At 34.2% G+C, this 12,749-nt stretch overlaps 1 protein-coding gene across 3 annotated transcripts; it reads left to right on the top strand.

The window, feature by feature from the left end:
• Window positions 1–4,223: 4,223 nt before the first annotated feature.
• On the top strand, window positions 4,224–12,533 carry LOC114409189 (ubiquitin carboxyl-terminal hydrolase 17-like). Of its 3 annotated transcripts, none has more exons than XM_028372542.1 (12): window positions 4,224–4,942; window positions 5,604–7,059; window positions 7,143–7,231; window positions 7,503–7,588; window positions 7,704–7,866; window positions 7,958–8,078; window positions 8,272–8,429; window positions 9,210–9,294; window positions 9,392–9,604; window positions 10,631–10,692; window positions 11,005–11,451; window positions 12,162–12,533. In XM_028372542.1, the coding sequence occupies exons 1-12, from the start codon at window positions 4,656–4,658 to the stop codon at window positions 12,235–12,237; spliced, it is 3,243 nt and encodes a 1,080-aa protein (XP_028228343.1). In that variant the 5' UTR covers window positions 4,224–4,655; the 3' UTR covers window positions 12,238–12,533. The 3 variants fall into 3 exon arrangements, with proteins under 3 accessions (XP_028228343.1, XP_028228344.1, XP_028228342.1); XM_028372543.1 differs by having other exon boundaries at window positions 4,225–4,942; window positions 12,157–12,533; XM_028372541.1 differs by lacking the exon at window positions 12,162–12,533 and having other exon boundaries at window positions 4,229–4,942; window positions 11,005–11,897.
• The last annotated feature ends 216 nt before the right edge of the window (window positions 12,534–12,749 follow it).

Raw genomic sequence — 12,749 nt, 5'->3', positions numbered from 1 at the left:
GATTAAATTGTGAAAATATTTAACTAATAGAATTAATGATTTCAATACTAATACAATATTTTTATTTTAAATAAAAATAAAGTATGATATTAGCATGTGAAAATATAAATAAAATTGAGATAAAAACAACTTTAAAAAAATTCATGAATGACTTAAATTAATAATTTAATAAATTACGTGAGCTAAATTTTTTTAATGTATTTAATATATAATAAATTAAATTAATCAAATTAGGTTAAATTTAATCCAAATATTTTAAAAACTCAACCAAATATAATTAGATCAAATTGAGTCGCAAGTTAACTCACATTCGTAACCACTCCTAATAATACATCGAATTATGTATATTAGTATACATAATATGATGGATTCCTCAATTGATGTATCTTGTCAATTTATGATTTTGATAAGTTTTCACGATTGTTTTTATATAGTTGTTATGTGTTTTTTCACCTAATCCAGCAATCCCTTTCTTTTTCATACAAGAGTCCGAGAAAAATTATTTGGGTCGTCTAAAACAAAGGAACCTCACTTTTCAAATGGGTTTTCTATTTCAACCTCCTTTTTCTTAAATTTACCTACAATTTGTCGAATTTTTTAAAACAAAATTACCCTAACCCTACATTTGGATCTGACATTTTAAGTGGGTAATGTATTTTTGAAGGTATTTTATTTACCGCCGGATGAAGTGCTCTATCTAGGTACTCTGCAACTAGAATTTGAAGAATTCTTCAGCATTTCAATACTTTGTAAAATTAAGAATTTGAAATTCCCACAAAATAGGTAGAATTTTTTAAATTCTCTGGACTCCACCCTCGCCTCTGCATCTTCATCTGAACAGAAGATTTGTCTTGCTCTCCTAACCCTCCTTGTTCATCTGCCACTTGCTTCTCTCTAGTGAACCTTTCTTCCCGGAGCTTTGACCCTTCGACGATCATCAATGAACCAAAACAAACCTTAGTCAGCATTGGCCAAAAAATAATCTTACTTGGCATCGACGCAAAAAACCCTAGTTGACATCAACAAAAAAATAGCTTCAATCGATGTCAACTGAAAAAAATCATTAGTCAACATTAGTCGAAAAAGTTATAGACAATATTGACCAAAAAATAGTTTCTCACCAATGTTGGTTGAAAAAAGCTCTAGCTGACATCAACTGACTTTGGTTGAAAAAAAATCTAGACAACATTGATAAAAAAATAACCTCGACCTACGTTCGCTTAAAAAAAACTCTAGCCAACGTCCTTCAAAAATAGTCTCGAGTGAGGTCTTATCAACCAACATTGACTGAGAAAACTCTGAATTGCGCTTAACAAAAAATAATCCCATGTCAATCAAAAAGTAATCTTGACCAATGTTGATTAAAGAATTGTTTTCAACCAATCTTGATCAAAGTTATTTTGGAGAAATGTTATAAAATTTAAAAATCCAATCAAATATCCAAATAATTGGATTGGATCCAAAAATTGAATTAAAATATAAAATCAATTCATTAAAATAAAATTAAAATGATTTGAATATGGACGGTTATGAATTGATTCTATATAACCAAATTTTTTGAACACCTCCAGCTCCTACTGCAGTGACAACTTGTTACTATTTTCAATTTTCAGCCTTATTGGGTGATTAATTACAATTTTCCTTTTAGGTTCTCGTTTGTCTGGAACCTATCAATTGGAAAAGCATGCATGGTGACGCTATGATGATATACGTTTGGAATTATAAAGTACTATATTAGATGCAACGTATTTTGAAAATGAAACCCTTCCATCAACCAAGACGTTTGAAAACCTCTAACATCACTCACAAAAATTAATTAGGCTAGATTTATTTGTTTTAATTTTGTTAATTAATGCCTTAAAGACACTGTTTAAAGAATCAATAATAAGCAAATACGTTGAGATATGTAGAAACTATGATTAAGATATATTAATAATATTTTTAATAAAAAAAATATACTCTTAATTTCTTAATTAATGGTAGTGTCTTATAAATATTTACTATCATGTGCCTTTTTCTTTTATGACACACAGTATCATTTGCCTATTTTAATAATTGTCTTACCGAAGCAAAATAAAAAATAAAAAAAATGCATTTATCCGTTGGTTCTAGTCGGGGAGTTGCTCTTGATCCAACGTGGGAATTACATTATTCAACTATTCAAGGTTAGGCAACTCCTTCATTTTTCTGCAATCGTTCGCCTGTATGTATGTAATTTTCAAACTTGCAAAATAGGACAATTCCAAGTCCAAAATGTGATGAAAAAATTAGACATTTAAATACATTGCAAATCTTCAATTTCAATAAATAAATAGTATACTAGCCGTACCCACTAAAATTAAATTTAAAACAACTAAAAATATACAATTTGTTGGTATATATATATATATATATATTAATTTAATAGAAAATAGATTATTAAAAATAATTTGAAATAAAAATAAAAATTAACATGAAGAATATATTTTTAATCTAATATAGATATAGATCCCATTCCACTAGCATTTTCTTAACACCCGTTGATGGACAGGGTGACAGAGGTGTACTACTTTTATTCCCTTTTCCCTGACTCAAGCAAATTACAATAGTAGTTTTTCATCATCTTTGTTATATCATTCATTATATTTGTCCAGGAGTTTTAAGTTATAATCCTTCGCTAATTTAATTGAGATAATTTTATTTGAATCAAGAATAATTATTATAAATGATAATTTTTTAAAGTATTTAACTGATAGTTAAATATGTGAATTTGAAAATTTTCATTAAATTAAAATAATTCACAAACAATTGATTCATATCCTTCCTAATATGGAAGAGTGTTAAGTGCTAACAATATGTTTTTAATAAATTTATCCTTTTGAAAGGAATACCATTTTTCTTAAGAATATGAATAATACATGCTTCCTAATTCACATGCACATTTTGGTATTGGTTACAAATCAAAAGAAAACTCATGAAAAATAAAATCTACGAAATTTATATTTTTAATTCTCCTAAAGAACAGAATTATTTATCTAAAATACATGTATTCTCTTACCAAAACATTATAAAAGGCTTCGCCATTATTTTTACTAAGAGAAGAGAGTCATTCCGTGCCTCTCTAAATTTTTTAAATAATAAAAAAATAAAAATTAAATACAGTTAATAAAAAATCTGATAGAATAAAAAAAAACTAATAATATAAAAATAGTGAGAAGTTAATTTAAGTTAAAGAAAAATTTAAAATATAAGAAATGATTAAGAGGTAAAATTATCTAATGAAAGTAAAGAGTGATTAATGGCTGATTATTTAATTTTGGTTAATGAATTACTTTTAATCTGTGTAATTAAAGATGATTAATTGTTATTACTAATTTAATATTATTAAGAATAAGGATAAAATGTTCTAAAAAATATAGAGATAAAAATAATTACACAAAATTGTATGTTCTTTTTATATATTGATGTAAATAAGAAAAATGCTAATTAAAATAATTGTTAAATAAGATAGATTAGTCATTATTTGTGGCCTGAGGAAGACACCAAATTAAAAAAACAAAACATAATTTATAATATAACTTCAATGTAAATTTGAATAGAAATTTTTTTATCTATTGATTGCTTTCAGGAGGTTTATCAGGATACTTTTTATAAATAGTAAAATATCTTATTAATAAAGTCAAGTATCCTTTGCTTATAATGAAAAGCCATATCAAGTGTGGGCAGTACCACACCGACCAACACCTAAGCTGATAATTACTTGCAAAAGGGTTAATTCCGTAGAATCTCTTCCACCAAAAGGAAGAAATAGAATGAAGCCAATTTCACCAGCATCATCTGGGCCCCACTTTCACGTGCATCCAAGTCACCTCGAACCCCAACCCGAACCCGAACCAGTTTCCAGATTCGGGATCCGAAAGAACAAACGAACCAAACAAGAATTCACGCTTTCCAACAACCAAATTCTTTTCCCCTCTGTATCTCGGTCGATCAAAATTAATCATCGCTTTTAACGATGAATATGTTATATTAATATCATAATTACAATAAAAAATTAAAAGACACATGAAAACATTTGAATTCTGTTCTGTAAAATTTTTAATTTATTTTTTTCCTCTCAATATTAAAATATGTTGTTTTTTTTTTGGCTCGGGAATCAAAATCTACGTTAGCGCATTTGATTTTGGTGGACAAATTTCAAATATGAAAATATTTATCGAGGGCAAAAAAAATTGGTTTCCCTGGACAAACGCTCACTCACACCAACCATCAATTTTTATTAAATGGCACCCTCTTTATTTACATTTACCGCGTTTTCTTTTGTTTTCCTCTTTCTCTCTCTTCCCCGCACACAGAACACAGAGACACTTTTCTTTCTCGATCCGAACCTAACAAAACAACAAGACAACCACGAGAGTTGAGTTCCGCTCCGTTGTTTTCAATTTTCCAGTGCCATCTTCTGTTTCATTGCGACTGCGATCAACATTTCTATTTTCCTCGTTAATCTCACCCTCACGGGTTGCCGCATCTTCCTCGTCGTCCAATCGTCAGGGTTGTTGGGTTGAGGGTTTTTCTCTGGTTCTTCCGCTCCGGTGTCATGCCAACCTATGTGTGGTGGTGATAGTAGCAGCTTCGGGTGTGTGGCTGCCGCTGGATGTGTGTCGGGTGCTTGATAAATGCGTGTTACCGGGGATCTAGGGTTTTCGAGCCTGGTCCTTGTGGTGGTTTGTGTTGTGCTGCCGGTGATTGGCTTCCTGATTCGCCGTAAATGGCAGGTCTCGGAGGCCAGGAAGGATGAGATCAAGAGGCTTTTGGTTTTGGCCGCGGAGGAAACTGCCAGGGCCGAGAAAGAGGCGTCCTATGAGTACGGCACAGCGGTTTCCGCCGCTCCGAGCAATCTATGTGCCGTGTGCTATTTTCCCGCCACCGCGCGCTGCGCGCAGTGCAAATCCGTTCGCTACTGGTGCGTTTTCAAATTGTGCTTAAGAATTCCAGTTTTCATGTGGCATTGGCTGTGGTTGTTTGTGGGGGTCGTTTTTTCATGCTCTTATGATTACAATTTGCTGTGCAGAACTTTTAGTAATTTTTGTTTAGGGTTGAAAATGGGAATGTTGACTCTGATTTCCTTTTCTGGAGTGCATCTCTTCTGGTTTCTTAAACAAACTCCACACTATGTTAAATTTGTATTTACTTAATTATTAATATTATATACCCACAAAGATAAACATGCGAAAAATTAGGCTCGGTTTAGTATAAGTGTACTAGAAGAGCTCTTCGACAAGTGCAGTCCATTATGTACAGGAGATCAGTTGGCTGTTCCTCTCTACAAACCGCTGGCTATTGTTAATGGAAATAAAAATCATGCCGCAACTTTTGCCAGGTGCTTTAGAATTGTGGTTCATTTAATGATTAATAATTTATCCTCTGTGGTTTGGAGAATATGACAATATGGTTTTGATTTCGCTTTCGTGACCCCATTTACATTCTATGTTGAATAGTTTAGCTGATTGTGATATTTTGTATTAGTGGTTCAGATTCGTTGCTTTTCGTCTGCATATTTCCGTGTGTTCTTTTTTTGTAAAGATAATGTCTTTAGTATGCATGTTTGGTTTGATGTGTTTCAGTTCTTTTGAGTGCCAAACTGTTCATTGGCGCCAAGGTCACAAGTTAGAATGCCGTCCTCCCAGCACAACTTGCTGGAGTGATGATGTAACAAGTGATCATGGCCGCAAGCTAGTAGAGCAAGGCTACTCTGGAATCCATGTTGAGAAGTCTGAAAGTGAAGGCAAAGAATGTAAAATAGCCTCTGAAAAGTCCCCAATTTCTGATATCTGCTTTTCTCCAAAAGTTTCACCTGGAAAGGATGGAAATATTAGAGTCGAGTCCCTTGCAGAGGGAAATATAACAGATTCTAATTCTGAATTGTCCAGTAACTCATTTTCTGGATTCTCAGCTTCCACGGGTTCTAATGATTCATCTGATGATTCCTCTGTCTGTGAGAGCATCATCTCAAATGAGCATGATGGATCCAAGGGACATACTTTTGTTGATCCTACCCTTGACATTCCTGATAACACTAGTGATGATTGCATGGGTGTAACCATGTCTACTTCACCAAAGTTTGCTACTTTGGTTGATTCAGTAGATGGTTTTTCTACAATGCATAAATTAAATCATACTGGACCTGGTTTTAGTAAAGAAGAGAGTAAGCTTGCATCAAATGGTAATCCAGGTTCAAGTATGTGGAAGGGGAAAACAATTGAGCCTTCTACAGTGGTTTCAGGATTCTGGGATAAAGCTCTTGATTCAAGAGGGATTAAAGATGATACTAAGAATGACACTCATCCATCCTGTTCTGATGAATCCACAGGCAAAAGGACTGTTTCTGAATCTTCATTTCACTTTTCATTCAGTACCATGTCTCCTTTGCATGTAAGAGATACCAGGACAAATGATTCTGTATCTGATGATGCTTTTCCAAACTGTATTGGGAATGATATGGCAAGTTCAGGATCAGCATCATCTGAGAATGACAAGATCAATTCTTCGAAGGGGAGGAATTTCTCGTTCATCAACAGCAAAGTTTCCAGTGTTAGGAGTTATGTTACTCCAAGTGGTTCTGAATCTGATCAATTGGAATCTAAAGACAGCTCTGGGCCACCTTTATCATCTTTCTCCCCTCAATCCTCCAGTGTTGACAAAAATTCAGTTTGTGCAGATGCTTTGAACTTCCATATCTTGCAATCAACTGGCTCTAAGGTATCCAATCATGTTGTGGACAACCGTGGCAGCACCTTGAAGTCCACTGAAATTGGATTCCTGACACGTGAACTTGCTGATTCTAATTTAGCTTCTGGAACTGAAGAACATTCTCATTCCAGTACAAAACAAGGGAATAATGACATTGAATCTGGCACTCAAACTGTCACTTCTTCTCAGGTTGCTAGCTGTTCTGCAAATTCTAAGAGTGGCTTGAAAACATCTGTTTTGAAAGTTGTTGATCAGTTTAGAGGATCAAATCTGTCAAAGCACTTTCCATTAGCTGTTGGGAGTGATATTGCTGGAAGACATAATGACAAGGTTCTTCTGGAACAAATCTTTTTGCATTCTTTTGTGCTTTGAAAGACAAATTACTGTTACCTTAACATTTATAATTGTTGCAGAGTTTTTTCCCTTATGAATTGTTTGTCAAGCTTTATAACTCGAACAAGGTGGAGTTATGCCCATTTGGTCTTATAAATTGTGGAAACAGGTAATTTCATATTGTTTATGATAAGCAACATGTTAGAAGATAATTGGTTCCTTCTTATATGTGGATTTATATATTTACAATACAATTTTGTGGTGTGTAGTATTTTCTTCTTTCCTTGCTGATAAGGATCATATATTTTGGCATATCAATGTGAAAAGTTAGGTTGTTGAAAGTGTGTGCAGAATCAATTGCTCCTCCACTTTGCTTTGTGTAAGATTTACTTTTTTTTTTGGTATTTTTTAACTTGCATTTTTTGAATTTTTTTTTGCAGTTGTTATGCTAATGCTGTACTTCAGTGCTTAGCATTTACTCCACCTCTGACTGCTTATTTGCTTCAAGGATCACATTCGAAATCATGTACGTATGCAATCATAGCTTCCATCATGGAATCGTCACCTATCATGTTTATTGAATACTGTTTTGTAAGGTGTAACTGTTTCCCTTGGTAAAATATCTCCGATGTAAATTTTAGGTGCAAATAAAAAATGGTGTTTCACCTGTGAATTTGAAAGATTGATATTGAAGTCAAAGGACACAAAATCTGCGGTGTCTCCTATGGGCATAATCTCCCATCTACAGAATATTGGGAGTCAGCTTGCTAATGGAAGAGAAGAAGATGCACATGAATTTCTTAGGTATTTTTTACTCCTTTTAATCCATGTAATATACCATTTTATTGTTTTGTAATTCATTTTAAGTTAATGAATCATATGACATACTTGACAGGCATGTTATTGACACAATGCAATCTGTTTGCCTTATGGAAGCTGGGGTTAATGCATTGGGCTCATTAGAAGAGGACACTACTTTAATGGGTCAAACATTTGGAGGTTACCTTCTATCAAAGGTAATTTTATGTTTCTATTTGGTGAAGTAATACACAACTATCTTTATGTTTTTCTTCTTCCCCTGTCATTGGTGCAATACATTGTTGGCGTGGTTTGGAAATAGATAATTCTATTATTATTGTCATTATAAGTTTATAACATCTGCTGATTTGAAGTATAACAAGGACAATGAACATTCACCTCATTTGGCAGATAAAATGCATGAGATGTGGAGGGAAGTCTGAGCGTCAGGAAAGGATGATGGATCTGACTGTTGAGATAGAAGGCGAGATAACAACCCTGGTGGAGGCCCTTCGACGATTTACAAGCACTGAGACTTTAGATGGGGAAAACAAGTACCACTGTGTCAGGTTGGTTGACTTTTTGGATGCCTCTAGTCTTGATTGTTATCTTTGTAGATTAGAGTTGAGGGACTATAGTTTTTAACGTAGATTAAGTTAAAGGGAGTATGAGTTTTCAATAAATGAACTTCTAAATTCTAGTAACAGCCTAACAGGTCTAGCTGTTTGATTGCATTAAACTGTTGGCATAATAGGATAATGTAGATTTATTGTAACAGCCAAACTTAATATCGTTTCCTCTTAAGAATCATCTTGATGTTTTCAAAAGATGATTTGCAAAATAAGGGAAAACATTTAGGCATGTGCCTAATCCCAAGAGTTAGAATGGCTTGTAGTATATCTTATGTGGATCCTTTGCCTTTAGTAGTATTTAGTAGTGGGGAAGTTCTTTTGGTGATCTTCAGTTAAATCAGAATTTGAAAAATTCATGTTTATTGATTTTGGTTTAAATCTTCTCTCTAACTGATTTCTCGTTTGATGCATTATTTTCTTTGATTTAATCTTGTCTTGGCTGTACATAGAAGCATTGCATAATGCTAGTGTCACAAGTTTACAGCCTATGCCGTTGATGATTGATATGCAAGATAATCTGTCAAATCAACCTTATAGAGTTGTGTTTTACTGTGGCCACCAAGTTATGAAACCAGCTTTTCACAAAATTTTGGGTTCTAGCAGCCAAAAAAATGTTATTGTTTCTCCTCTTATTTTTGTGTCTGCAAGTGTTTTCTTATTTGGAGTACTTGTACTTATATGTTTTTCCTTATTGTTAATAAACAATTTCATTTTAAGATGTAAATCATATGAGAAGGCCAAGAAGAAGCTGACAGTTTCAGAGGCACCGAATGTTCTTACAGTTGCATTAAAGAGATTTCAGGTATTTCATGCATTAAATTCAAAGACAATATGTTATTTTAAATGCATTCTATGCATCCTTTATGCAGCGTTTCTTATTTGTTACATCTGTATTGCAGTCTGGGAAATTTGGGAAGCTCAACAAGCCTATTCAATTTCCTGAAATACTTAACTTGGCACCTTTCATGAGCGGGACTAGTGATAAATCACCCATATACAGATTGTATGGGGTAGTTGTTCACTTAGATATCATGAATGCTGCCTTTTCGGGTCACTATGTGTGCTATGTGAAGAATATCCAAAACAAGTGGTTCAAGGTTGATGACAGTGTGGTAAGTCCCTCAGTTTAGCCTCTGTTCCCAATTCTTACGAGCAATTCAACTTTGGTTGCTAAATGTACTTTTCCAGGTTTATGTTTATCTTAATTAGTAGTCCACTGTCCTTCCTGTTTCATCAACTGAATTCCCATAACCGATACTGTTATTTCTATTGCTAACACTGAGGTAGTGAACATTGTAAAACCTAAATTAATCACCAATGCTTTAAAAATATGAATAAAAATAGCAGGCATTTGGCACAGCTATAGTGGCGGAGCCTCCCCTGGCCTCTACAAGGGCCCACTGTAGTGGAGAGGTTAATTGTAGTGGCTGTTGCAGATGCAATAGCGGTGCTATGGGACTATTCCAAAGAAGTCCTCTGAAGTCTGAACAGAGACATTTGGGCCTGTTTTGCGGATTTCATTTGCCAAAAAAATATTTGGCTTAAAATATGTCAACCCAGTCCTTGTTTCTCTCGTGTCTTCTCAAACCTTGCTCTGCCTCTCCTATGTTGACATCACTGCTGCCTCTGTCTTCTCCGGTGACTGTGTCTGGTGTCTCTGGCGAGTGCCTCTCTTTTTTCTGGCTAATGCTGCTCTTCTGTTCTGTCTTCTCTCTTCTCTTTAGCAAGCTGATGCTGTTTTCTCTTCTCTCCTATGTAATAAATTTTGGTACAGTGACTGTTCTGCCTCATGCAACTATCCAGGATTTAAAAAAATGTTATGAACAGGTAATTTGTGGATTTGAATACTTGAGAGCAACCCAGTGCATGAGGGTCTCATCATCTCATGTTTATAGAATGAGATTTGTAGGTCACAAGGCAGCATTGTTACCTTCTTGTCCAAAAGAAAATTTAAGAAGACTAAATTAGCCAATTTCCTCCCAAAATCATTTTGTTCTGGGATGAAAGTACTGTTGAGTTCAGTGGGTGAATGTGTCCTCAAATATTTGATGTATTACTAAACAGGAAGAAATGTATAGAACCTTTGTTGTGGTTATTACTTGTATTGTACTTGGGTTAACCATCTGTATGTCTTGCAGGTGACAGCTGTTGAATTGGATAGAGTCTTGACAAAAGGAGCATATATGCTTTTCTATGCAAGGTAACCCAGGTTTTTTTTTTTTTTTTCTGGCCTGGCCTGGCCTGGGGAGAAGGGGGTGTAAACCGAACCAGAAATTGAATTGGCAAGAGCTGTTAGTTATGGTTCAACGGGTTCAACAACCTACTAAATTAATGGACCAAATGGTTGAATTTGGCATGGACCACATATTAAGAAATAATTGGACCAGAAACAGAGTGTATTCACAGATTGACTGGTTTGAACCAGTCAGTTTCCATTGATGGGTGGTTTCATTGATCCTTTTATTTTCATTTTTTCTTGTTACCTTCTCTGATTAGCTGAATCACCTTGTAGGTGCTCGCCAAGGGCCCCAAGATTAATTAGGAACAGAATACTGTCCCCAGATTCAAAACGTAAAGTCAGTGGAAAGACTCTTACAACGAAAGCAAGATCTATATCTACAAATTCTGGTGTTGCTGAACATGTCAACAGTTCCATTTCTCCAGATGACTCACCTGCCTTGGACTCTTTCTATTCAAAATTTCACCACCTGAAAAGGATTTTGGAAGAAGACTCGTCAAGTGATAATTCATCCCTTATCAGCAGCAACTCCGATGAAGGTTCTTGTAGTACAGATAGCACCCGTGATTCAACCAGCACAGATGACTTCTCTGAATATCTTTTTGGTGATTCAGGGAATGGCTGGAGTAGTGTGTGGAGGAATTCTGATTCTGACACATCTTCATCATCCTCATCTTCTCCCTTGAATTTGCGACATTCGCCCCTATCTGATATGGACAGGTATGATTCAGTTTCTCCTGATGCAGAAGGCTCGCGAGGGATAGATGTTTCTCGTTTGTCTTCTAACACAACTTTACAGCATAGAAAGTTAGATAGTAGGATTAGTAGCAACAGTAGTAGTAGTAGGGAGACTGACTCTTGTCTGAAACTAGGATCTAACCATTTTAATGATATAGACTATGGTGTATTATGTAGAAAGCCAAGGAAAAGAACGGATTTATATTTTATCAACAGGGAGTTCCGGAGCTAATAACGAGGGATGCTCTACCAATGTACTCGTTGGAGGCGGCATTCTTTTTACAAAGGAAAATTAGACACATCAGTTTGCTAACAACTAACTAGATGTAGATATAGATTGCTGTAACTTTTATAAAGGTTCGGTGGAATTTATTCTATTATTTTAAATACGATTACTTGAAATAAAGGATAATATATTATTTTTCTTATTCTTGTATTTATTTATAAGTTTAATTATCAATTTGATTCTCAAATTATTTTAAAAGATTCAATTTTATTTTAAAGTTTTTTTTTTAAATCCAGAATTTTGATTCTTTTTGTCCAATTAAATTGATGCTGATAAGATTGTGACTTTTAACAATTTTCATACAAATTATAGTGATTTTTAACTCTCATTATATTTATTATTATTTTTAAAAAATGAAACCATTTTTCATTTCTTCTTCACTTGTGCTTTCATTCCCCAAGTCCAGGAGAGAGAAAGAAACCCTAACTTGCGACAGTGCCCAACATGGAGCCTGGCAATGGCGGGCTGTAGGCGAAGATTAGTGGTTCAATGTGGGTTTAGTCGTTGACCCCTTCATCTTCCTCGTCAGATCAACAAAAGAATAGTGCTAGGGATGGAGTGCTCATTTGGATTGGGGGTGCATCATTATTTGAACTGTTGTTAGAGCAATGACAAAAAAAAAAAAAAATTGCTTAGGGAAACTGAATGCTTGGATGACGATGGTTTCTGCAAGTTGTAGTGAAGTGAAGGTGTAGAATCCGGACCTGGGGAATGAAGGCGCAAGTGAATAAGAAATGGGAAATGGTTTCATTTTTTTAAAATAATAATAAATATAATCACGGTCTAAAATTGTTTCTATTTGTAAAAAAATTCACTGGAACTCCCAATCATACCGGAGTCAATTTAATCTGTGATGGAAATGATCATATTAATGTATTTTTAAAAAAATTAGGATTAAATTGAATTTTTTAAAATAATTTGGAATCAATTTTTTTTATTATATTGTGTCTGTTATGATTAATGTGTGACCTTGGCTTAATTATTTTTATTTAAA

This window comes from Glycine soja, chromosome 4 (assembly GCF_004193775.1).
Source record: "Glycine soja cultivar W05 chromosome 4, ASM419377v2, whole genome shotgun sequence".
Taxonomy (NCBI): Eukaryota; Viridiplantae; Streptophyta; class Magnoliopsida; order Fabales; family Fabaceae; genus Glycine; species Glycine soja.
The sequence above is the reverse complement of the archived record's forward strand: the minus strand, read 5'-3'. Positions and strand labels throughout refer to the sequence as shown.

Coding starts and splice junctions, on each gene's coding strand:
- LOC114409189 (XM_028372541.1), top strand. CDS start 4,656: ATGCGTGTTACCGGGGATCTAGGGTTTTCGAGCCTGGTCCTTGTGGTG. Junction 7,060..7,142: donor CTGGAAGACATAATGACAAG/GTTCTTCTGGAA, acceptor TAATTGTTGCAG/AGTTTTTTCCCTTATGAATT. Junction 7,232..7,502: donor CTTATAAATTGTGGAAACAG/GTAATTTCATAT, acceptor TTTTTTTTGCAG/TTGTTATGCTAATGCTGTAC.